General features: G+C 34.6%; 3 protein-coding genes and 1 pseudogene across 10 annotated transcripts; 3 read left to right on the top strand and 1 right to left on the bottom strand.

The window, feature by feature from the left end:
- The first annotated feature begins 176 nt into the window (after positions 1-176).
- On the top strand, positions 177-6,702 carry LOC113853698 (ribulose bisphosphate carboxylase/oxygenase activase, chloroplastic). Of its 8 annotated transcripts, none has more exons than XR_003502687.1 (12): positions 177-529; positions 619-704; positions 1,329-1,338; positions 1,740-1,802; positions 2,101-2,214; positions 2,530-2,591; positions 3,050-3,104; positions 3,273-3,474; positions 3,773-3,879; positions 4,326-4,415; positions 5,073-5,165; positions 6,077-6,122. XR_003502687.1 is itself a non-coding variant. In XM_027484238.1 (12 exons), exons 1-12 carry the CDS (start codon positions 250-252, stop codon positions 6,107-6,109), a joined length of 1,161 nt encoding a protein of 386 aa, XP_027340039.1. In that variant the 5' UTR covers positions 183-249; the 3' UTR covers positions 6,110-6,432. The 8 variants fall into 8 exon arrangements, 4 of the variants coding, with proteins under 4 accessions (XP_027340041.1, XP_027340040.1, XP_027340039.1 ...); XR_003502684.1 differs by having other exon boundaries at positions 178-529; positions 4,360-4,415; positions 4,986-5,165; positions 6,070-6,462; XR_003502686.1 differs by having other exon boundaries at positions 178-529; positions 6,070-6,115.
- A 4,552-nt stretch (positions 6,703-11,254) lies between these two features.
- Positions 11,255-13,050, top strand: LOC113855433. Its single transcript, XM_027487076.1, has 2 exons — positions 11,255-11,491; positions 12,436-13,050. Exons 1-2 carry the CDS (start codon positions 11,410-11,412, stop codon positions 12,630-12,632), a joined length of 279 nt encoding a protein of 92 aa, XP_027342877.1. The 5' UTR covers positions 11,255-11,409; the 3' UTR covers positions 12,633-13,050.
- Positions 13,051-16,998: 3,948 nt separating this feature from the next.
- Positions 16,999-22,314, top strand: LOC113854330 (ubiquitin receptor RAD23b-like). The gene is made up of 12 exons (XM_027485267.1): positions 16,999-17,180; positions 17,609-17,770; positions 19,060-19,098; positions 19,188-19,249; positions 19,329-19,373; positions 20,370-20,547; positions 20,648-20,782; positions 20,891-20,953; positions 21,086-21,133; positions 21,214-21,323; positions 21,608-21,686; positions 21,789-22,314. Exons 1-12 carry the CDS (start codon positions 17,115-17,117, stop codon positions 21,903-21,905), a joined length of 1,104 nt encoding a protein of 367 aa, XP_027341068.1. The 5' UTR covers positions 16,999-17,114; the 3' UTR covers positions 21,906-22,314.
- Positions 22,315-23,211: 897 nt separating this feature from the next.
- On the bottom strand, positions 23,212-26,845 carry LOC113856046 (annotated as a pseudogene).
- Between the last annotated feature and the right edge of the window lie 294 nt (positions 26,846-27,139).

Here is a 27,139-nt window from a genome sequence, read left to right as displayed (position 1 = left end):
TTCCACCCATGTTATGTTTCTCTTTAATATTTATTATCATTTGTAACCAATCCAAATTTCCAAAATTGCTTTAATCTCGTAACATTATTACCGTTCAGCTTTGTTAAATGTGTTAATTGACACTGCGCGTGTTTTTATCTCAAGGAATATATATTGCTTTATCTTTTTAGAAATGTAACGAAATAGTAATAATATATATACACATAATTGGGATGAGTGGCGGGGAATTGTCATCTGCTATCGGTTGGGATGGCGAAGTTGTTATTACCGTTGTGGGTTGCAACTCCAAAAGCAAAGGTTGATGCGTTTGCGTTGTGCGGGCAATTGAGTATTCGATGCAGTGATGAAGAGAAAGAGAAGAAGAAGAAGAGGAGGTTGTCGAAGCAATCGTCGTGGGAAGCCAAAGACGTGGAGGGAAGAGACTATCTCTACAGGCTTGGCAAAGAGGCTGATAACATGAACATCGCCGTTGGCCAGCGTGCCGGCATCATCGATCCCCTTTTCGCCGGCGATTTTCTCGGCAAAGACTGTATTTCTCATACTCACTCAACATTCTTTTTCCATTTCAACATATTATTCAAAACAATACAATATCACGTTTTGTGGTGCACTGTGCAGCGGACGTTGTGTTCGATTATCGTCAGAAAGTGACGAGGTCGTTTCAATACCTTCAGGGCGATTATTACATCGCTCCTCTTTTCATGGTAATTACGTGTATAACACTATCCTCTTCACTTCCTTTTCTTAGAAAGTATTTATTTTTGTTTTACTTCTTTATCTATGAGAGATTAGACTAGTTAGATAGTTTGCTCTCTTAGTACCTTCACACCTCTAAAATATTTATTTTCAAAACACCTAACTGCTCCTTCTACTGAATCCCTCTTTGCTCTGCTTGGTTTGTGGTTAGTCGTTACTTTTTGTTACTACTTACTGTTGAGTGAGGTCGCCTTTGGTTCTGTATGTCACTAATTTGAGCATTTCTGTAAGGTTTCGAAGTTTTGTCTAACTCAGAAATCATAAACGCTCTCTCTAGCCACATTGTTACGTTTACCACCCAATTCCTCTGCTAGTGTTGTGTTCCCTTTGTACTATTTTTTTTTTCTTCATTGTTTTCTGATCATGAGCTCGTTACTTTTTTCAAACTGAGTTGAAGAGAGAAAACAGGGAAAGAAAAAGAATAGGCATTTCTTCATTTTGCTTTTATGCAGTGATCAGAAGATCATATCTTTACCGCTTTGACTGTGTCAACTTCCTATTCATTTCCTCTCCTTTTCTTTGTGTTGTGGTAGTATTTAATATTTTGGGTTCCCTTTGCTTTCTTTTGGCAGGACAAAGTTGGTAAGTTCTCTGAAAATGGACCATTGTGAAGAAACTGTTGTAAGTCATTTTGGTGCAGTAAGAGGGCTTGGTAAAAGTGATTTATTTTGCTCTAATGTAGAAATGGTTGCAACTTACTGATATTGATCATCATCCTGTATGCACTAACTGCATGCTCTATTGATGCTACTGGTTCCTTATCTCCTTGACTTAAAAATGACATAGTTAGTTAATGTGCTTATAACTATTCAATTTTGCAATGAAAATTTTAAAAACCACCAAATTCATATATTGAGGATTCATCTCTATTTTCCTTTATACAACTGCATTTCTGAATTGGCTTCTGTCATTTAATATTCAAATTCTAAAATGCTACTTTTACATGATGCACAATGTTGTAACTTTTCTTGCTGTGAATGCAGTATGTCACATTGTGAAGAACTACCTTGCTCATCTACTCAATACTAAAGTTCCTTTAATTTTAGGTATAAACCAAACTACAAATGAATTTTCCTGTGGCTTATCTAAAACCTTAAAGAAAGTAAAATAACAATGGGTAGGGTATTTTAGATAGTTTCTTTTTGCAAATTTATAGTTATGACTGTGATGTTCATGCTCACTCGGAAAATTTCTACCCTGACTATTTTTAGTCTAATATTATTTCACACAATTTCAAATTTAATCTGGGAAAAAAATTTAACCTGTGCGCACAAAGAAATCTTCAGGCTTCATGTTTGTGCATTCTATCTTAAAATTTAACCTTTATTTTTTACTTTCTTCCAGGAATTTGGGGAGGAAAAGGACAAGGGAAATCCTTTCAAACAGAACTTATATTTCAGGCCATGGGAATTGAACCTGTAATTATGTCTGCTGGGGAACTAGAATCAGAGAGGGCTGGTAAGTTGTTTGCTTGTATAAACATAGCTCTTTCAAGGGAATCTGTAAGAAATAGAGAAAACAAACAAAATAATTCCTATTTTCATGATTCTAATGTTAATTAGTTCTCATGTCTAACACTAGAAAATGATCAATGGAATTATTTGTAAGTTGTTTTCATTGCAATGTTTATTTTCCGTTAGTTCATACCATTTTTCATAATGTGTTTAGTTTTGCATACTTTTGCAGTTTCTTTAATTTTGATTCTCATGTATTTACATACATAGATTCTTGTAACTGACAGAATTACACCATCCTACTAATTTCAATGTACAGGAGAGCCAGGAAGATTGATTCGTGAACGCTATAGAACAGCATCTCAAGTGGTCCAGAATCAAGTTAGGAGTTTTAAAGTTTTCAGTATGTCTTGGTTTCAATGTTAAAATGTTACTTTATATGATTAATGACAAGACTGTGGCTTTGGAAAAGATAATATTCCATTCTTTTTATAGAAGTTGAACGCTAAAATATTCTCTTCTTTGTAAGCTATTACGAAAATGTTGCATTAAGATATCATTTCTATGAAGAAGAGAATAGAAAGAAATTAATAAAAATGTTATATCATTTCTATAAAGAATGTTAATATGATATATTTTGAAGAAAGTAACATTTGTGCTTCAATTTTACATCTAGCTTCTATTCTTATTAGTTGAACATTGTTACTGCAATTCCTTGATTTGCTAATGCAGTCAAATGTTTATACCAAGTGATGACGTGCTGAAGGCTGGCGTGTCCAATGTTCCCTTTCCAATTCCTTAATCAGTTGACGTAATTTAGTATTGGTTTCCTGGTACAGGGAAAAATGAGCTGTTTGATGATCAATGATATTGATGCTGGCCTTGGTAGATTTGGTGAGCTAATACTTGATATGGACTGGAGAAACAAAAATACTTAGCAATTTTAATTCTGTAACCCCTTTTTTGTTCATTACACTTTGTGTGTGTGTGTGTTGTGTGTATTGCATCTTCTAGTGTTGCATTTAACTGCTTACTGAACGTAATTTTCCTGTTTTCATACAGGGAATACTCAAATGACAGTCAACAATCAAATTGTTGTTGGGACTCTCATGAACCTGTCGGACAATCCTACAAGAGTAAGTATTGGCCAAAATTGGCGAGAATCAGATGTCACAAACAGAATTCCAATCATTGTAACGGGGAATGATTTTTCAACTATTTATGCTCCTCTGATACGTGATGGAAGGATGGATAAGTTTTACTGGTAAACTGTAATCCATCTTACTCTAGGATTATTATACTTACTGTTCATGATTATTTTTTGAGAAAGCTTTTGAGGATGCATATTTAGATAAGGGGTAAGGAGTTTTAGTTGAAGTTTTACATTAGTGTTGTGGGTGGAATTTTCATAATTTATGTTTTTAATAAGGCTATATTTTGGCACTATTACATCATATATCACATTGCTGCTTACGTCATGACTTTGAAGTATCTGATTTTGTGATAGTAGGTAAACCATGTCACCCTTCCCTAAAGTTAAAATGTCTGTAAATGTGGAACAGGCAACCTAATCATGAAGATATCCTGAATATCGTTCACAGAATGTATGAGAAAGATGGTATATCTCGAGCTGAAGTTGAAAGTATTGTGAACACTTTCCCTAATCAAGGTACTCATCTGTATTGCGTGTAGGTCCAGAAGAGTTTTACTTATCAGATATGTTGTTAAAGCATGAGTAATTTCTTGATAACATGTTATTTATAATATCATTATAATAATATGTTCTAGAGTTTTACTTAATAACATGTTCTTTATAATGATAAAGAACATGTTATTATTTCATAAATGAAGTAATATGAGCGAAAATGTAATGTGTCATGTTATGGTTGCTTGATTATTTTATTTTGGGTTGATAATGATATGGTTTAAATTTCTTGCTTGTCCACATAGTCACATATTTTGTTCTATGCTTAGTATCTATGGCTGATGTTGCCTGTAGGATGCCCTTTTTTAGCATTTTTTTTTCATGAAAATATTAATACACTTGATTTCATTCTTTATCTGAAGTAACTTACTTTCTTCATTTAATGGAAGGCATCATATCTCCGATATCAGGTTTTCTTTTTTCCATTTATTTTGTTGTTGACAGCATTGGACTTTTATGGAGCTCTAAGATCTCGTACATATGACAGATCTATTTTAAAGGTATACAGATACCTAAGTTTCATTCAGATCTTAGTATCTTACTGATCTATATCTGACTTTCCATTTCAATGTGGAAAAATTACTATTTTTAATTACCTTCATTGTTTATTATTCCTTTAAAATCTCCGGAGTAGATTTTGGTTCTCTAAGCAAATGATCTAAAAAATTAAGGAAAAAAATATACCAAATTAAATTATCTCCTTGTTAGACTCTGGACTATGGGAATCATTCACCCATTATATGTGAGACTTTGTGGGAAGATTAAGATTCTTCTTGACAAATTTCCTGTTAGTGAATAATTATGTACTTAAAACCCTATCGGAGCTTGAGATGAGCAATTAGTTGAAGTTCCTTGCATAGAGAAATTAATATTGCAACATATGTCTACTCCCTCCTTTTTGTGACATCTTATGAGTCAACCATCAATCATTGCCCAATTTCTGTCATGATTGTTGAGAGAAAGGATCTAGAACGAGAATTTATCTTGATAAATAGCAATAAATACAAAATGCTTGCATAGCTGATATTTCAACAATGACAAATGACAACTGCTATTATATATGAGAGCAGAGAACCGGAAGTGCAAGTTCAGTATCCAATTTTTTTTTCATAAAGATCAGTTTTGATAACAGTCACAGATTTACGGTGGTTTTTTAGTGGATTGATGATATTGGAGGTATTGAAAACTTTGGAAACAAACTTCTCAAAAGAAGAAAGGACCAAAACCTTCCTGTATTTATTCCTCCAGAGGTAAATTAATCAGCCCCTTTTCCTTGCTTATGCGCTTATTCTGTGTCCAGTATATCACTAAATGATGGGAATTAGATGTCTATCAAATTAGTAATTGATGAAATATTGTTTGAGTTCATACATCAATTGAAAATTATAGACTAATATGAAATGATAAAGATCCAGATATAGCCAAAACACTAATTAGGTTCTAGGATGTTTTTATTCTCCTGCTATTCAAATTGACTTGACCGATTTATTCTATCATTACATGAAATGTTAATTTGTAAGAAAAGATAAAATTATTATGCACAATTATTGGTATTATTTTGCAAGCATGTCCTATGTTTGTAGGTTGCAGTTGAATAGATAGAAGATCTATACTCTAGTCTTTTTGAATTGAATCTTTAAGAGGATGTCTTGAATTGGGATTAACACCGTATTAAACTTGACTTCAAAAGTTAAAAAATCAAAATATAAAAATTTAAAGGATAGTGACATGTCGTCAAGGATTTCCATGTCATCATGTGATATTTTTACCATTAGTATATCTCTTGCACTTATTGAGATCTTTCACTATCAGTAATGTTTCAGTAACAGCATAATAATACTGACTTTCTTTTTGGTCAATTCTTTCCCTGGCCGACATTTGGGCTTCCTCTGCTAGATTATATATATAAAGCTCTTTAGACAAACTTCTAATATTTGCACTTTTCATTTCATTCATGCGAAATTGATCGTTGCAAAAGTTGGAATGTTTGAGGAAGTATATATATCTAATCTCTTTGACTGTATTTTTCCTGTTTCTTTCTTTTCCTTTTTGTCTCTTTTCTATTTTCTTTTGTTCAATTCTTTTAACATCTTGATTTTGTTTATGTGAAAAGAATGCAATTGAAGTTGACTGCTTTTGTATTTGGTTGGATAGCAAACAGTGGATGCTTTACTTGAGTCAGGTTACTCTCTGATCAAAGAACAACAGTTGATAATGGAAACTAAACTTTCAAAGGAGTACATGAAGAACATAGGAGACTAATATAAAGGATGTTGCCGTGGTGCAAGTCCTCAAGAATTATGATTGGGCCACCGTTTGGAATCCTTATAAAGTTGCTACATCATGGATATGGTCCACTTTCGAACAGGATGCTTCTCTTTATCGAATTCCCAGTTTCTATAACAATCATTAATTATCTGGACATGTCCCATTTTTAAGATAAAGAAATGCATGAAATGTTATGCAAGAATAGGGCACTGATATCTGGAATCTTACGTTGCTGAACCGCTTATTAGTGCATCATTATATTATTAGAATACCGTAAATTCAAAGGTGTTGTAATTATTATTTTAATTTGACCTACTGGTGCTTTATTCTATTTAAATCCAAGCATTAGTGTAGGAAACAATCATCAAAAGGCCACCAATGAGCAACCCATCAATGAACAACAGAATGGGCACGACGTTTGCCTTGAATCATACCCTGCCAATATCCTGGATGATTCATTGAAGTTTTGAATATGCTGTGATATGCACAAATTATTAATAAATTATAATTGATTATTTGTTCGTCCTTTTGACTAAGAAATTTTATTTGTTACTTACTATTTGGGGATTGATCTATTATTTGAATCTTAGAAACTTTATTTGTGACTTATTATCTACGGGCTGGTCTTTTAGTTGAATTGCAGCACGGCGGAATAATAATATATAAACGCAATTCCCTCCATGCTAAAGAAAATCATTTACCCCATTCCAGATCTATATAATTAGTCCTTGCCCGTAGGAATTCAACGTTGTTGATAGCAGAATATCCCAGTTTTTCTAGAATTTTCAGCAATTGTCGACCTCACAAATTTGCATTCACAAAAATCAACTGTCCTAAAACAAGTTATCCATTCAGCGACCAGAAACTCCATGTGTTAATGATTTGATTACTGTAAATGACGCAATGATATTAACAGAAGCGTCGAACTTCGTGTTTGTAGTCTATATCTTTATGTCACATAGCCAACCACCTCAGCCCACAATCACTTCTTTAGCACTCGAGACATTTCATTTCAAGGCTATAATCATTTTGTGCTTTAAACAAGGTTTGTTCATGGCCAATGGTGGTCTTGTCTCCATGTAAATTAAGTGCTTCAAAGGTCAAGGAACATAACATAAATCAACAACCCCACCAAGATTATTATTTTTGCATTCGTGGGCACAAAAGGACTTGCTCGGCCACCACAGAATTAGAATATATGCAAATCTCTGGATGGTTTGGATTTTGAGCTTTTAGTGATTAATTATATATATATATATATATATATATATAAAGGATAACCAGGCCCTCTCTTCTGCTCCAGTGGTTCTTTGTATGGATACTATCTTTCTAAGGGGTCTATATAACACTGAATTTTATCTTGGGATGTATTCCAAAGGTTATTGGTCATTTCTGTTTTGAAATCTAGATTTGCTAAACATAATTGAATAAAATAGAGAGAATTTGACCAGACGAAACACACAGCAACGAGACCCCTAGTTGTGTGTAATAATTATATTATATAATGTTGAAACAGAGCTTGCCATTTCCTCAGTTTGTGGTGCTTATAAGAGTCTTGATCTTGAACACTTTAAAGAAAAGATATCCACTTGGAAAGGATATTAAACAGAGGATCATTGCTTACGTGTCTTGGATTCCTTAGGGTCCTCACTTATCTAAGGCCATCCTTCTATGTTAAGTATTTTGTGAGTGAAGGTTACATTTATCTCAGAACAATCCAAATAGTCCACTCTTTATCGGAATCCAATGCTCGGTTAACTTGGAAAGTTGACAACTTTTTAGTGGTACTAACTTTGGGACTGGATTAAAAGCATCTAAAAGAACCAGTAATTGTACACCCAAAATATTAAAATTTTACTTACCATTTCTTCCGGGGTTAGTGCGGGGCTATGGAATATAAACATTAGTTCATCTACATAATTCTAAAACAAGAAGGACAAGCACTAAGTTCTTATCCTTTTTGATTGGCTTTGGCCAAAAGAAAAGTGGGTGCGTGATAAAGAAGAATAAACGAATGTCAGAATTATATGGTAGGATTTGAGATTAAAGAAGCCTGATGTGTGTTTGACTTAAGCACAAATTGATTGTGGGTGCCACAACATGACAACATGATGTGGCCCAGATTGATCTTGCTTTTCTATTCTACATACTTTGAATTTGAAAGCAATAAAATTGGGTGGAAGGGCATCCCTGCTAATCGAAAAATCAATATTTGAATTGGTGCTAATTTGGCGTGGCGGGAGTAATGCCCTTGTTCCGGTATTATCAATGTGGTTGAGCTCCTTCTGTATAATTTCTCCACTCACTGGCATTATTCAACCCCAGAATGATCCCAATTCCGAACACCATATGCATATGGTCGCCAAATTGAGACTTGAAAACAGTCTTAGTCAGTGACTAGAGGGAGGTGGGGGGAATGAATTCTCCTTCTAAAATAGAACAATCACAGCCTTTATCAAGGAATTTGCACTTGAGTCATTTCCTTGAAATGATACGATGAAGGTAACCTCCGAGATAGGTCTTTCACAATGGGTAGTTTTTACGATTATATACGTAAATGGATTTATACTTACAATAATGTCAGAAAATTAATGGTGAAATATGTATAATGGACTATATCAATAATCATTTCGTATGTTTGTTATAAATACTAAATATATATTACGAATTTTAATAATTTCATTATAAAGGAAACAAGACAATAAGCTGGAAGAAATGGGAAAGGCCAAGGAGGCTGGAACAAGAGTTATTTTTATGTCAATGTGTTACTCAGTTTAAAAATACAATAATTTTTAAATTTTCTAATTTTATAATGTGTCTTGGAAAAAACACTGTGCGTTAATTTGTGTCCAATAACTGGATTTCTTTAACGCACTTTGCCATAACAACGTTTTAGCTGCTGTTTCTGAATTTGGCCGTACGGATTATGACAACTGTAAAAAAAGAATCACTTTTATACGCATGTTTTACCTGAAACTTCTCAGAAGCATCATTAGGAAACTGACTTTTTTTCTTTTAGAAAGTGATTATATCTGCTATTACTGTTGTGTTTCTACTTTTCAAGGTGATAATAAGCCACACCATTTCTTTTTATATATACATTTATAGCTACATATTTAATTGAATTCTTTTTTCTCTCCTAAAGCATTGCCTATCCCAACATATTATATATTAAAAATAATAATATGTCAATTTGGTATTTATAATATGCTTTATATAATATATAATTTTTATGTAAGAAATTATGAAAAACAGATAAAAATATAAGCAGATTATAAATTCATTCTGCTCACTTGAGCACCCAAAGTTTTTCTTGTTTATCAAAGAGCAGTATTTGATATTTGCTCCAATTTCCATGTTAATACAAAATTTTCGACATTTCTTCGAAACGTGAAATAATGAACATAGGAAAAATATAATTGATTATAAGGAATTAAGCATACAGAGAGTTTACTAAAGAAGAAGATATGTCTGATAAGTGGCCCACGTAGGATAAGCAATAAAAGAGAATATCTGATGTATGAGGTGGAAGTGATATTATATCCGTGATTACTATAATAACAATGATTAACATTTTATTATTGACTTGTAAGCCACGATTTGTTAGGATTTATTAGGTGCAGAGAGACTTGGGGACCTGAAAACTACGACAAAAGCGACTCACCAACCTCTCCAATCTCCATCCCAATTCAGAAGATACCCTTTCACACTGTTCAAGCTGACAATTTCAACTGATCCAAATTAACCATTTTTCAATTAGTATCATTTGGAAAATCAACTTAACCTTTCTCCAATTACAGAATTATTGGCCAAAACTTCCATAATTTAGACTTTAGAGTTTAGACCTTCCAATCCAATGTATCTATAATTCTATACCCTAATCCCACGTCTTTCAGCTTACGTAATTTCCTAACACTGATTCGTTATCACCGCCATGCCCAAGTTTAACGAATTTCTTCAACTTCTCAAATTCAATATTATTTCGTTATTTTAAAAATAATAAAAAATGGGGTCCATTTTATGAACACTGAAGAGCATTGATGTGGGCTATAGGAGAATTGGTCAATTTTGATAAATAGAAAAAGTATTTAAAACCGATTTTTTGGTTACACGGATTTAGAAAATGCAGTCATTAGATTGAGAAGACCAAAAGTTCTCTCTGTCTCCAAATAGAGTATCGAGATCTGTCAGAGTCACAGAACCAACTACTGTTTCTGTTCGACCTTCTTTGATTCAATGTCTGCTTCCTAATTTAACACGTGGACCACACTTCACCGACACCGCTCGTGTTCAACCTTTGTTTCAATATATATATATATATATATATAATCTTTTATATATTATTATAAATGATGCTTTTAAGCTAACTAAATCAAATATTAAGAAAATTATATGAAGTAATTTTGGTAAGATGATATTAATTGACAATTAATTTGGGAGCAGATAGTAACGATGAACGAGGACAACACAAAATGATCCGCGTGTTAGTGTTAATATTGTGACGAATAAAAGGACAAAGGGTGACGGGAAATTGGTGCCGCTGATGTTGAATTACCTTTTCCCTGACAATATGTAATAATTTAGGGGAAATGATTGAGTCAAGGCCACTGTTTTGCTTTAAAATATTTAAATTAAAATCAGAACAAATGATGGACACATTATTGTAAATTATTTTGTCCTAATGAAATACAACAATATAAATTATTATTATTTTATGATTTAGTTATATTACGTCGAGTTTGTAAAAATGAGTTTGTAATTAAACATATTTTAAAAATAAAGAGAAAATGACTTATGTGTTTTAAAAGAGAAATAATTTAGAATAAATTGATGTTTATGGTGAGGATGGCTCAAATTGAACAGTAGGAGTTGAGTTTAAATGGCAATTATTAAAGATCACGTGTCGGTGATGTGCCTCTGGCTTCTGTATTTTATAAGACACAAATGTGAAAGCAATAGGGAGCGAATATTACGCTCGCTCGCTTGCTTGCTTGCTTGCTTGAGTTGAGGTTAATTCTCTCTCTCTCTCTCTCTCTCTCTCTCTCGTCCTCTGGGAATGGTGGCACTGGGTGGGGTTGGAGTGTGTGATGAATACTTATACAAGTGATTGTTGTTGTTCACTGAGAGAGAAGAGGTCTGGCCGGGTTAAAAAGGACAGTGGTGCCACGTCGGCAGAGAAGGAAGAACAAGAGCAACAGCAAGAAGACAGCAACCCCAATCAAGCTTATGGATATTTGGCAGAAGATGATTTTCCCCGTCAGGCGTGTTTGGCTCGCTCTCTCTGCTCGCCTCAAGCCTCGCAAAAACGGTATTTTTATCACTTCTTCTTTCATCTTTTCTTACACTTTCTCTATTCATCTATCTCATCCTCTCTTCTTCCCCTTCAGATATTATCTCTTTCCATTCTTTTTCCACAAAAATTCAATTTTAAGGTTTTTCTCCATTTTTACCTCTCCCATTCTTTTCTTTTCTTTTTCCCTTATTTGCACGCCCTCATATGTATGCTTTATGTCTCCATACAAGAAAAAAAAAAGCCTTTTTTTTTATCCAATTGTCTTGAACCTCTGCTTTCAACGCGTTGTTTATTAAATGACACAGACTCGCACTGGCGATAAGTAGAGGGATATAGAGTAGTAACACATAGCACCCGTGTGTCTTTATTAAATGGTTACTACTTCATTTTAAATCCACTGTCACTGTGCACGCCACTTCCAGACAAAAGCTACCGAGTAAGTTTTACGCATAATTACTTAATTTATAAATCATAATCATACCTCTCTACATCACACACCCAATTTAAGAATATATTTCCCCTTAATATAGCCACTCTTTGCATATACAAGTGGTGCGTAGTAACTATGCTCCTATCCTTTCATCAGCCTTGCCACCGAAAGCCGTGGCTTAAGGTAGGATCCACATCTTTTTCAGTGCAACTTTACATCTCCCCTCAACTTTAGTGGTGGCTGCAAAATGAAAACAACGTCAAAGTGTCTTTATAGTCACCCCTACTTTATAACAAGAAATTGCCTAAAAGCGTCCTCTGTGCCACATCCAAAGTTTAGTGACAGAACCAACATTGTTCATTGTTACATCGTACATTTAATTGGTCACAATACAAATGAAAATCTCGTTGTAGTGATGGTCAATTTATAATTGGACATTACATATATAGCATACGTGCGTCTCCAAGTAATTGTTGAGATTGGTTTTTTATTACGAGGTTCACTGATAGGAGCATGTTATTTGGTGCAGGAGAAGGACTGTTGAAGCTTCAGGATGATGTAGAGACTTGTGGATATCAGGATGTACAAGTGATGTGGGAAATGCTACAACGAACTGAAAGTGAAGTTATAGAAAACCATCATAAGCGCAAGCAATTTCCGTTCTGGAGGATCTTTGTGTGGTCAAACCAGAGTGAAGTTTCGTCGGAATCTGCAAATCACACATAAAACAAGACGCAAGTTTCAAGTTTACAAATAAAACCGCTACTGATGTATAGCAGTCTGCAAGTGGCAAGCCACCATCCTTTTTTATCTTCCCATTGCCAGCATTGCGGAAGCATAATTCTTGTTCTTGGCAACTAAAACTATGTACATGTCATTATCATAACAAAATCTTATGAGGTTTCTCTCTTACAACTGTACTACCGTATGACAGTAGTATGTAAATATGCAAATACTTTGTCAAAACTCACAGCCAAGACCTTCTGGGGAATACCTACAGTTTCTCTAACTTCAAAGCCAATAAATTTCATCGGTCACTGACATTGAAACAACTCATTCAACCCGGAAGATTACTACAATTAGCTATGGTCATTGTTGTTAACAAGCAGCCAAGTGTTTCAATATGATTATCTAAAGTTTTGTCTGTATGCCTATAATTAAATAAATAAACAAATATATGGTGTCTTAAAACACAAAAATAGGAAATTAATAATTAATAAACTTTTATTAAAACTATAACATTTAATATTATTGTATGATTTAATGCATTTGATCTTATAATTTTTATAAAAACTTATTATATATAGATTCGGATTAAAAGGCAAATATAAAATCCCGAGTCAAAATTTGGCCGTAAGCTGTTGAAGTGGACCGATGATTGTATTATAATCTAAAGGTCTCACATTGGGACTATAACTTCGTTTACAGAAAGAAAGAGCGATACAAGTACAGGATAATAACTAGAGTCCAAGATCGTCCTCAGCCTGCGAATGGGTCAAATGTGACGGAAACAGTACTGAGATTGTTTCAATTGTAAACAATTCTTTAACAAATATAAAAGATTTGATTATCACACAAGTATTATTTTCCCCTTTAGTCCACGGGAATTTGGTAGCCCACATAATATTTGTGCTACAATAAAGATCTATGGATTTGGGATTTTCATCGTCTTTACCTCCATTTGCGTTGAAACATGGAGGTTCTAGCGACTAATTGTCCTAAAGTGTTGTTTTCAATTGAATTATTTAAGCGAATGTCAAAATTAGATTACTTCCAGAACATGAAGGAACATTCCACAAACATCCATTAGAAGTTTCATATTTGGTGCTCAGGTTCAGAAAGGAATGTATCTTATATTCAATAGGAGCCAAGAAGGTAAGAATTGTAAGAGGATGAAGTTTCTACTCATCTCAAGGAAAACAATAAGCTAGTCTACAACTCAGTTCATTCAAATTATGAAAGAAAGTTGGTGTGCAAGATTTCCATAAATCCTAGCGATCCAGTTTTAGGATTATTATAAATAAAGAGAAATTCAAAAGGTATGAAAATCAATGCGGCTGAAATGCAGGAACTTTCACGTGAGTGATATGCTTTAATGCAAGTGATCTATTGGCAACAAATCAATGAATAAACAAAATATGTTTCACCACATAATTTCAGAGGTGTATTCAATACAAAGGGGGTGGCATGATAAATAACTTATACAATATATGCTTTAATAATTACGAATAAGGTAAATTAATAAAAATTTCTCATTACAGACAAAATTAAAAAGAAGGTGTATTGAAATACTATATATTGTGCATTGCATTACATATAGCATACTAAAGGAATGGTGTGAAACTGATGAAGCCGTTTACCATGAAAAGGAAATGAAAAATTTTCATGGAAGTGAACTGAGTCCTAGAGGTACAGGTAAATAAACTAGCCTTGTATGTAACCTTCCCTGGAAATGGGAAACAATGCGCATAGACGGGGAGGGATCATACAGGAATGGGCCTCCAAACAATGTTCATATTGATGGATATCAAAGTAACCACAGTAACTAAAGCCCAATTCACGCCATATTGGGCCACCCCCGACTTTGGATCATCAGAAGGACTAGAACCCGCCGTTGGTGCATCCACTCCAGAAACTGGCACCGGCGATACAGCCGGCACCGGGGAATTCACCGGAACTGGTGCTGGGGATACTACGGGTACCAGAGATATGACCGGAACTGGTGCCAATACCGGCACGGGTGATACTACTGGCATCGGGGAGCTTACTGGAACAGGTGACACTACTGGCATCGGGGAGCTTACAGGAACAGGTGATACCGCAGGAATTGGCACTGGTGATACTACAGGAACTGGCATCGGTGAGACTACTGGGACGGGTGATACTATAGGAACCGGGGACACAACCGGAACTGGTGCCGGTGATACCACGGGAACGGGTGACATAACCGGAACTGGCGCAGGAGAGTTTGCAGGGAGGGGTGAGGAAGCACTTGCAAGCAGAGAGGGGGGCATTAGGAGGGAGCTCACTTGCAGAATCGAAACCTCGTAGGGTTGTGAGACGACGTCTTTGATCAAGTTGGAGCCAGCGGCGTTTGGATCTTCGGCGGAGAGAAAGGTGACGGCGCCGGTGCCGAGGTGGGTGATCTTGACGAATCCCTGGAGTCGCTGAGCTTGACCAGTGGTCTGAAACAGCGTGGTGACGGTGATGTTTTGGTTAGCTACGTTCTGCAGCTTCTTTGCGTCGAAGTAATCGAGGAGCACGTGAATGCTCATTACCTTCTTGATAAGGTCCATTGGTTTCCCTGAGATTGGGGCCATTCCGGCGTTATCGACTGCGAGCAACGTTATGGTTTGTCTGGCGTTGATTTCTGTGGCAAGCTGCGTTTGAGTGAGGTAGTTGCTGAATGTGGAATAGGTTGGGTATTGCGACAGCATTTTTGCTATGTCAAAACTTGCTGTCACACAACACTGCATCACGAGCATCAATGATAGCACTAATAACATACTCATCTTCATCTTCATCTTCACCAAATATATTGTTCTGATATAGACTTGTACTGCGTTAGGGATGTTATATAGTGAGTCGTTTTTGAATGGAGTCTCATATTTTCCGCCAAATTTGGATCTAAATGGTGGGGCTTTCTTTCATGTTTGACAATGTATGCATGCACAACGGTTCTCTATATTTAGTGTTCTCCCTTTCTTAAGTTTCTCTTAAACATCCATTCTGCATCTGCATTTACAAGAAATTTAATAATACAACTATTAGTCACTGTCTTTGTTTATTATAATGTTAGAAGATGTTTTGTTCTAATCAGGCTAAGGTGCGTGGCATAAGTTCAAATATTCATAAATTGTAAAATACTTTAAGCATATGCATCATATTTAGAAATTTTTGAATTATTTGGTATTTTATTTATGGAATTAAAATTAACATAATATATATATATATATATATATATAAAGTTTAATTATTTTTTATACCTTTTCAAATATTAACAAAATTTAACATAAACAATTTATAATTTATCAATTAAATCACAATATATCATATTTTATTAAAAATTATTAATAGTATAAGAATTAGTATAATTTATATTAGTATAAATTAAATTAATTAATCCATCCTCTATTTGCTTATATATACGGAGCCTTATTTTAAAAACTAATATCTATTTTACCCTGACGACTCTTGAACTCCTATATATATATATATATATATATATATATATATATATATACTATTTGAAGTCCAATTAAAGTTAGATTCTAATTAAATATTGATAATAATACATGCCAAAATTTACTATCTGATTTAGGGATTGAGACAATTTAAAAATATCATTATGAATCATGAACATACATATTGACTTTTTATTATTTTAGCTAGATAGTTTGGGTTTTGAGAGTATAAACTATATTCAATGATGTCTTTATTATATCGTGAAAATAATATTTGTACACATTTTAAAGATATTGATGGGATGAAATAGATTAAAAAGAAACTATAAAGGTCTTAAAGATATTACATATAACTTTTTAATAAACTATTATTTTTTCACCTTCCAAATATTGATGCTTACCAATAATTACTACATGTATGTAATAAATATTTGTAGCATTAAGACCTTCAATTGTAGATTTGACATGCAAAAGTTGGCAAAAGGCATGAAAGCGACTATTACACAAGTGTAATATAATTATTTGGTAAATTTTAGAATTACATGTTTATCTTTTTATAAAAGTACTTGGATAATTTTTTAATGCTCACAAACGTTGTTATTTTTAAACTTTTTAAAAATATATTTATATTTAATTTTTAACATCTTAAAAAATTAGTTTCTATTGTTTACAATTTTCATTAGTATTTCAATTTTGAGACGAATAATTATTCAACTTTTTTAAGATGTCAAAGAATAAACATAACTAATTTAAAAATTAGAAAATAACTATGTATAATATTAAAAATTATTTAAGTTAATAAGGATTGAAATTGAAATTTAAAACCATGTGCCATGCATGTTATTTTTCTGAGTCAAAAGTGCTGTGTACGTATACGTAATATGTATACCGTATATTTGATATGATTTACTGAAAAGGAAAAATAAAAGTGAAAAAGAAAAGAAAAGAGAGTGAGTGTCTAGGGTTTGGTTTGAAGTAGCGGAGCGGAGCTGAATCGGATTGGGATCGGTGGTGTTGCCGAGGGATGAAGCTCACTGTAAAGACTTTGAAAGGCAGCCATTTCGAAATTAGGGTTCAGCCCTCCGACACTGTCAGTTATCTCTCATCTCATCTCATCTCATCTCATTGCCAATTGTGCATTCTATCATTTGTTGCTTTCTTTCTTTCATGATTTCTATGCATTCATTAATTATTCAGATGGCGTCATGTTTTTATTTCTGTTGAACAAACGCTTCACCACCCACTCTTTCTGTTGACTTGCCATTGCCAAGCACTATTATCTGCCAATTTCATGTTGCCTATGCCAATTTCTTAGGATTATTTATTTTGCTTTCAACACTTTGTTTGTCTGCCTGTAAAAAAATAGTTGCAGCAACTGAAAGGCTTTATTTTATTATCATTCCCCAGACTCCAAAAAAAAAAAAAACTACTATCTATTGTTATATGAATCTGATAGGAAGGCTAATTTTAAATTTTGTTTTTGGTTAGCTGAAATTTTCCTACTTTTTTTCACTTCAGATTATGGCTGTCAAAAAGAATATCGAAGATGTACAAGGCAAAGATAATTACCCATGTGGACAGCAATTATTGATTCACAATGGTAAGGTTTTGAAAGATGAAACCACTTTAGCAGACAATAAGGTATCTGAAGATGGCTTTCTTGTTGTCATGCTTAGTAAGGTATATTTCTTCTTTCATGAAAACTTTGTTCACCCAACAATAGTCGTCTTTTTTTTAAACAGTAAAGATTTGATTTGTGTGCGTTGTTAGGCGGGTTATAGTGTGCCGGATTGATCTTGTTAGGTGTCCTTGGCTGAGTATCCAATGACAAGATTTAAGATGCTTATGAGGACATGTTTTAATGCAACCAACACGTTTTTCAATTTCAGAATATTGTATCCTTTAGTTTGAAGGATTGGCTTTTGTTTTTGAAGTGAAACTTGTAGCAAACCAGCATGATATTAATATCATGGTTGCCAAGCAATTAAGCATAAAACGAAAAAAAAAAAAAAGGCTAAACAAAATCCCGTTGAAAGCTAACACAAGTAAGTGATTATTATTCAACATAAGCTGAAAAAACATGCACTAGTTTTAAGAGGTGTCATAACGTGCTAAACAAGACTAATTCAATTAAATTTTTAGTTTTAATATAATGATAACAATATTATATTTAGACTATTTAATAATTAGTATATTAAAGAAATTCTTAATAAGATATTTTGAGTTAATTTTATTTCAAAATTTAGATCCTATATCTACAAAGTAGAATTGGAATTGAATTTAGAGTTATATTCTACATGTGTGTCCTTGCATAGCTCAAACATAAAATCTGTAATTTTGAAACAATTCCAAATTTTTCTAAATTGTAGTTGAAATTAAAATTTCAAACTCTAATTCCAATTATATAATCAAAACATACCCTAATAAGATAATCCAAAATAGGATGAAACTCCTGAATAATAAATTACCCAAATTGAGAATATAACTTTAAAATTCAAATCCTTGATTAAATCCTAAAACAATTTATGTCCCAGTCTTTCTTGTGTTAAGTTAGGAAGAAAGAATAGATATTTGGTTGTACAATTATTGCCAACTCGTTGGTGAACAATTACCTTCCTTTCTTGGCAAGTCACCTGCATGTCCATAGTGATCTAGCTCTCAATTTTCTCCGTACATTAGTGATTATACAAGGCTGTATCTTTCAGTTCAAAGGCATTCTTATAATTTTCACATTTCTAGATTGTAATGGAAGTTTTATGGGTTGTGGCATTCTTATGGACAATATGTGAAAACATTAGATCTTGTGATATATTTTCAGTATGCCATTTGTTTAAATTTGATAAACTCATTTCCTTGTTAATATTCCTTTTCAATTGTTACCTTTTGTTTTATTTCTGCATGATTTGTTTGTTTGTGATTTCTTTTTGCTTCTGCGTTCATAATATGTCATTTTTCTTTTCTACTTGCAGAGTAAAACCTTGGCATCTGCAGGCACTTCATCAACTCAGGCATGTTGCATGCTCATTTTTGTATTCTTATTTGGCACTTGAGGTTTCTTTCTTTTTCCTCTGTATGAGCTATTGTGCATGTGTGACAGTCTGCTAGCAACCCTCCTGTTGCAGTATCAACACCAAATTCTGCGTCTCTAGTGCAAACTCAGTGAGTTCAATTGAAATAATATTTTTATGTTGATTTTTTATCAGCTGAAATATTTGTCCTAACTTATTTGGTTCTGCAGGTCTGCAAACAACATTGCATCTGCAACAGATGTCACAACTTCAAAGTATGGCTTTTATCTCTCTACATTTTGCTGAATATACTGTTAATAAAATCTAATAAAGTTTTTATTCATTGTGCCACTTTGTACTGCCTTTGAGTAGTTTCTGTCTGATGAAAGCTGCCAATAAGCTAATTTTGTAATCTTTAGTAATACTTCAGGAAGCAAAATGTGTTTGTTGTAATTTGAATTTGGCCTGAGGTTAGTTGGGCCAGTCAAATAGCTTTTGGCACTGTTGTAATTAATTTTTGCCTGATGCCAACTAGGCCCAGATCTAACTAATTGTTTTTCCCCAAAGCCGTGAAGGGTGGACCAATGTTGTCCAATTCTAATTGGACCAGCATAATTACTTCCAGGCTGGCCCAATCTATTTAGCTCATGTTTGGTAACAGATTAATTTAGAGAAATAATTGCTTATTTTTCAAAACTGTTTCTGAGAGCTGGTAAAAATAAGAAATTATTTCTCCAAAATAAGCTAAACCAAACATACAGTTAATAGTTTTTTTACTCCTACCAGTTGCAATCCCTGGAAGAGCCAGGCATATGTCCAGACTCCATTCATCCTGTTGCCTTGGGATATCACTTCAGCTGTCGTCTTCGATTTTTTCAATCTTCAGGCAGCTCGCTCCTTAGTTGCTTTCACTTTAGAGTACATACGCATGTAAACTGATAAAAGTATGCTCAAATTCTGAAAATTTAGTTCTATAACAATGTCAGACTCCCAAAGATAGTTGATATGCCTTGTACAAGCAACTTGAATAATCATTATACCATAATGGGTAGCCCAAACTTTAGGCTGTAGAAGTTCTACTCTAGAATAAAAAGTCCTAGCCAAGGGGTAAGTCATACCAGACTCAAGTAACTAAAATCTAAATTTCTGTTTACAAATCCTAGTCTCCTAATTATAATTACATCCTAAATTAATATAATATCAATACACTTCCATTTTCCTGCTTCTTGTAATCAAGCTTTCTGAACAACATTTTGGTATTTTTATTGCAGTGTGACTACAGACACTTATGGTCAGGCTGCTTCAAATTTAGTTGCTGGTAGTAATCTTGAGCAGACTATTCAGCAAATTATGGACATGGGTGGTGGCAGCTGGGACAGAGATACAGTTAGTCGTGCTCTTCGAGCAGCTTACAATAACCCAGAGCGTGCTGTTGATTACTTGTATTCTGTATGCTAAAGTGTTCTTTGTTGATTCTAACTGCTTAAGTTTTCTGATGTATCTTTTCAATTTAGCAATTCTTTTATTTATATATTCTTTTTATTTGCAGGGAATTCCTGAAGCAGCGGAAGTTTCTGTACCAGCTGCTCCTTACCCTAATAGTCAGTCAATTGAAACAGGTGGGGTCACTGGTGGAGCTGTTCCTGGAGCTCCTAACTCATCCCCCTTGAATATGTTTCCACAGGTAAAACACATTGTTTGAATAGAACAACAGAAGTCTTGTACCATGCCATTTACATCTTTTGCTGGTAGTATTTGTTCTTTTCTTTATTCTAAGTTAAAACTCCTTCAGGAGACGATTTCAGGTGCTGGAGCTGGAATTGGATCTCTTGACTTTCTTAGAAACAATCCCCAGGTGGGCTTTTTGTTCCATAAATTGCTAAGCTCTCAATGTTAGAAAACATTTATGTTCTGAGTATCCATAAATTGGATATCTTCAAACCTCAGTAGTTTTTTTAAGTAACTGTTTCTTTGTCTGCTTTTCTAGTTTCAAGCATTGCGTTCGATGGTGCAATCCAATCCACAAATTCTGCAGGTATATAACTGTATTTTCTCAATCGCCTAATACCTGACTTCTGGTCATATGTCAATGTGTGAAGATGATTTCTTTTGCAGCCTGTACTTCAGGAACTTGGAAAACAGAATCCTAGTCTCTTAAGACTAATTCAAGAGCATCATGCTGAGTTTCTCCAGTTGATAAATGAACCTGTTGAGGGTTCTGAAGGGTGAGTGTACCACTTGCCATATATGATATATGACCATTTATTATATCATCTTTGTATTTTATAAACATTATATGATCCCATAATCTTCCTTCTATCATGTGCTATGTCAACTGGTTTCAAGTCTTCTGCCATGTTTGTAACATGAACGTAACCTTTTGACTTGGCAGCTTATCCTATTCAGGAATTATTTATAGAATATATCATTCAACTTGTAGTTTATTATCATCACTTGATTTTGTATTCTCGGATTTTTTTTTAAGAAATGTAATCGTCTTTCTTCTTAGTGATATATTTGATCAGCCAGACCAAGACATGCCTCATGCCATAAATGTGACCCCAGCTGAGCAGGAGGCAATTGGAAGGGTATGCTTCTGCATTTTTGTCTGATATTTGCTCTTTTCATTTCCTGTGTCATTAGCGTACCATTAGTCTCATATGTGCTGATTGTTTTTAACTTATACGCAGCTTGAGGCGATGGGATTTGATAGAGCCTCAGTCATTGAGGCATTTTTGGCGTGTGACCGTGATGAGCAATTGGCTGCCAACTACTTACTGGAAAATGCTGGGGATTTTGAGGATTAAATCACTAACCTACAATGAATTATAGTTTTGTTCGGCCTTCTTTTATTTTGGGGTGAGGAGGTGCATTTTTTTCCCCATGATGTGGCTTTTTTGGCAAATTTGCGTGGGTAGAGTTTTGGATTTGGATTGACGTATTTAACCAATATAGTTGATTATTACTCATGATTTTAGAATGGTTTAGTTTATATTACAGCATTTCTAGTTGTCTTCCGTGATCAGGTCTCAAATCACTAATTGTAAGTTAATTTATTGGTACTATCGTAGCATTTTAATTGTCACCAATGTTAGATTTCTGCATTGCGGCAGATTCTGATCTATTTTCGATATGTATTTGTCTTTTCAACCCTTCGTTCCTTATATTTGGTATATATTTGGGTAGGGAAAAAGGACCCGACTATCATGTTGGAACCAAGATTATTACTCATGAATGTTAACATTAAATGTTAGATACAATAGTATTAAACAAAATTATAATTCTTCTAAGGCAAATAATAAATCAAATTAGGACTTTTTAGACTATAACTGTCAAACTTTTAACCAAAATAATCTTGTTTTGGAAACCTTCATGTGCGACCATGGATCACAGGCCAGAATTCTGTAATAACCGAGTTCTTGCAGTCTGCTGATTCCTGCTGTAGTTTAGCTGCTGCCGCGTATCGTTGTGTATAATCTTGACATCGGACATCTCATAAGACATAAAAAGGATGTTGGATTAGTAATGGACCGTAAAGATTTCCCACAGCAACAGGGAAGATAATCAAATCCTTGTTCTTTTTTTTTTTTGGTCAAGAATCAAAGACTAATCCTTTTTTGGTCAAAAATCAAAGCCTAATTCATGATCCTATCTTCTACATTAATTGGACGAGCCTTCTTTTGGTATTAACTAATAAAGGCCTTCTTTTGCTCACAGCGTGGTGTATGATAAAATTTCAGGGCTAGAAATGATAAAATCCGAATGATTGAATCAGACACATACTTGCACTTCCGACAGTGATTTGGATTAAAACTTGAGTTCAAGATAAATGATTGAAAACAAACTCTAATTTGAATTAAAAGATACCACTCAAAGAACAGCAACAAAATATTGTACTTGAACGGAATGCACTAAATTTGGGGAAACAGCATAAACGAAACATGAAGATACCCCCATGGAAAAATATGGCTCAAGATAACATGTCTAAAGATTGTTGGAAGGTCCAAGGAATGCAGTCGAGTCACATGTTGGCAAATATTGCGTACAAGACATATGATAGAGATAAAAGCATAACTCATTCTTATTCAGAGGTGTAATAGCACTATGGTACTATTAATTTCTTGGCTTGAGTTTTACTAGCAGGGGATGAACCTTGCGGGTGGTAAGGCCCACTGTATCCACATTCTCTTCCTCCCCTTGTTCAAGTACCCACTCAAATTCCTTAATCAATCTCCCGATTGCTGTGCATGCTATCAACATGGCCTGAAGAGCACCTGCACACACCCTCTTTCCTATTCCGAAGGCCATGGTCTGTGCAAATCCATGGGGTCATATTTCTCATCAAGAAATCTCTTTGGCTTCCACTCATGGATTTTCCCATTGGTTGCTTTCCATGTTACATCCATATATATTTATTGCGATCTGTTAACATGAACCTGTCAACAATGGCTACTATATATACATAGGAGAATAATATGGGTGTTAATTCACAACATTAAATAGACCTCGCTTCCAGCAGGAATGTGATATCCTCCCAATTGAGTATCTTCATGAACATATCTTAGTGGCACAATTGGAGCTGGACTATGCTTCCTTAAAGTTTCATGGAATACAGCCCCCAAATAAGGTACCTTATTTAATTGGTCTTCTGTAACTTTTTCATGTCCACATACATTCTTCAGCTCCTCATAGAGACGGTCCTGCCATATAAAGAGGAAACCAATGAAAGTGTGTCCATAATGAGAGAAGCGAAATAACTAATGAACACAACAAAGTACCAAACAATAGATGATTAGCCGGACACAAAGAAGACAAACAACCTGACGATTCTTGTCCTTGGCAAGTTCATACATAGCCCATTCTGTTGTAACTAACGTAGTATCAGATGTCTCAATAATGGGCTCCCAGATAAGCATCAAAATTTGTTCTTCAGTCAATCCTTTAGTTTGTGGTAATAAGTAGTCAACATAACAGTTTACTTCCTGTGACATCCCAAACAATCCAATTAGGATAACTCTATCATAGGCCATGCACAGATTTGTAAGTTGTTATCACGGAAAACCAACCTTTCCTGAAGCTATTCTCCTCTTCTGTTCATTAATCAAGGCCTTCATGACAGCTTTTCTGCGGACACAAAATTTCTGAATTTTCGTCTCCATGCTCTTATTTGGAATCCATTTCAAGTATGGGAAGAAGTCTCGCCAATCCACCTCAATCGCACCTTCCATTATATCAACCACTAGAATCTTATATATGTCCTCTCTTGAAAATGTACTCCCAAGCTCCTCCACATAAATGGATTCTACACTACTCCCCAGAACCTGCAAAATCCCCATGCCCAATCTTGTAAATTAAGTGTTGTTCTATTCTCATAAAATGACTATTAATCTTTATCATAGGAGAGACTTACTTGCTTTAGTGATAGTCCAAAAATTTCAGATACAAATATGTTCCTAAAATTAACCGCCAAATCTGAAGTCTTCACTTGTTCGTTGAACTGCCTCAAAATATTTTCCATCATGCTTTCTCTGTGGACCCGGTGTCGTTTCTGAACATTGAAAAATAGACATCAAAGACACTCGGCACCCAAACAACCAAAAACAAAAACAGAGCTCTATTTACTCAAATACTGATAAGGTAGCCAAGAAATTATTGTAACCAACCTGTGCACTGGCTCCTAGAATGTTTGTAAGAATGTGTCTCTTGACGGTTTTGTGAAATTCATTGTAATCACTTGTGGCAACCATACATTTATCCAAAGACAGAATCTTCAGTGCATATGGTAGCTTCCTTGTTGAAACTGATGAATATTGAGTCACCATTGCCTGAAATGACCATAAAAGTTTACAATCCAGTTAACCGGAAATCAGAAGAATTACATGGACTGTAGTTATAACACTCAACAACCTTTCTGCCCAGCCTGCACGTACTAATTACTCTGAGAAAAGGAGAAACAACTGAACAATATAAAGCAGTATGTCACTGTTCTCAACTAATCTGCTGCAACATAGGACTCAAATGACATGTTAATCAAAGCTGTTACGGTGGATGAATCCTATAATCAGTTAATGCCTTTACCATTGTGTTAGGTCAGCCCATTAATAGTTTGTCTAAATATAGATTACTTAGTTAATCTCCATTAGTTGGTTAGTTAGGTGAGTTAGTTGAACAAGGCATGATGCCTATAAATAAGAGGTGAGATTAAAGAGGGAGGGTTGGGGAATTTGTGAAAGGAAATTAGGGCCTTTATGGCATTGGGAGGTGCAGACCCTTGAAGTTCTGCAGTTTGTGTTTGGTAATTTGGGGTCATCCCTAATTCCTCTTAATAAGATACTAGTTCCTATCACATTGTTTGCAACGGTAACAATGGTATTCTTCCAACTCTGTTGACGGATCAGTATAAATTCATCTAAAATAGCAATATGAAGATAATTTCGTTTGCAAAGACAAAGACAGCGGCAAAATGTTAATTTTATCAACTAACTAGATTAGCCATGAAGAAGACGATTAATCTTAAATTTCCTTTCCATATTGTTGAGGAAATAGTTAAGTTTTGTCCAGAAATAAAATAGAGATAATGCCCATCATTTTGCCATTGTATCACATAGTGAGCCGCACTATCATCTCAGGATCTTTATTTCTCACTTGTATATGAATATGAAAATATTGAAGACATGCTTTTACTCAAGAATTTCTCCTTGCTTGCAAAAACAGAAGAGACACTGCTAAACAACTGTCTCTCTACAACTTTTACATTACCCATTTACCCCTCTTAAAATGATAAATGGATCAAAGCTTCCAAACCTAAGTAATTGAGGGTGTTAGCTTTTCATTCAGCTTGCTTTGTTGCGCGAAGTAATCTTGTGACTTGATGAGTTATAAAAAAATTATTAGTTACTGTTATTCTTGGCGAAATCCTAAATATCAGTCCCTAAACAACCCACAGAATTATATCTTCACCAACCATTTCCCTCCTTTACTAATGAATTAACGCTTTTTCTTGCCCGTGTAGTTTCCACATCAAACACTTACTTCCAAAACTAACAACTAATACGTCAGTAAGAACACCTGAGTCTCTTTCTTTTCATTTGCAGCTAAAAGTGGCAAACTTGTCCAAGAAAACATCAAGCAGGAGAGGACCACAAAAGGCCACAGGAATCCTAGGATTAAGTTACATCAATCCAAGAACTCATTTGGCACTACCATCCAGATTTAATTCAACCAGCATATGTGAAGAGAAGGGTTGAAATTTGGAAAGAGTAGGACAGTGAGTGTGTGTTTAGGAGCTACCTCCTCAGCAACTTGGGCAGAATTGAGAACAATGAGGGTGGAAGCACCGGTTCTGATTGAATAAATAGGCCCATGCTTCTCAGCCATCCGTGTGAAGGTCTTGTAAGGTTTCTTCTCCTTCAATTGCAGCAGATTCCCTATCACTGGTAGACCTGGAACCGCTGCAACAAATCACTCACCCAGTTTACTACTCATGCTCTTCCTATCATGTTCTTATCGAACACAAACATAAAACTAAAACTAGATGCCCCCACATGATCTATAATCATAAAGTACATTAACATGAGTGACTCATACCTGGTACCGGTGGAAGTTTTGCATGTTTATGAGAGAAAAAGATGGTGAATCCTGGTCTGAACCGGAGTAACAAGAGCAACAAGAGTAGTGAACATGCAGCCACAGCAACCGAGGTTGCAAAAGGCTGTGTCTGAAGAAGTTGAAACGTGAGTGAGTCCATTGCAGCACCGTACTTTGTTTGAAGGGAATCGTTATCAGAGAATCAGGGTTGAATATAAAGATGTAGATGTTATCCATCTTCGAGTTTGGAAGCTATAACAGCATCTCTCCCCCGTTGATTCCGTTTCACGAACTTCTATGAATTTAATAAAGATAATGATTCTTCATCAGCAAGTCCTAAATTTAAAAATATTGAACACTGCAAACTTTCACTAATGGCAAATCTTTTTATTATAAGTATTATTAATTTCCTTTTCCTGTCTTTTAATATTATAACGTCTAGATTCGTTATCCC

The sequence above is a fragment of the Abrus precatorius genome, unplaced genomic scaffold (assembly GCF_003935025.1).
Source record: "Abrus precatorius isolate BTA unplaced genomic scaffold, Abrus_2018 Scaffold11, whole genome shotgun sequence".
NCBI classification, from domain to species: Eukaryota; Viridiplantae; Streptophyta; class Magnoliopsida; order Fabales; family Fabaceae; genus Abrus; species Abrus precatorius.
Note: the sequence above shows the minus strand (reverse complement) of the source record. Positions and strands in the feature narration are given on the sequence as shown.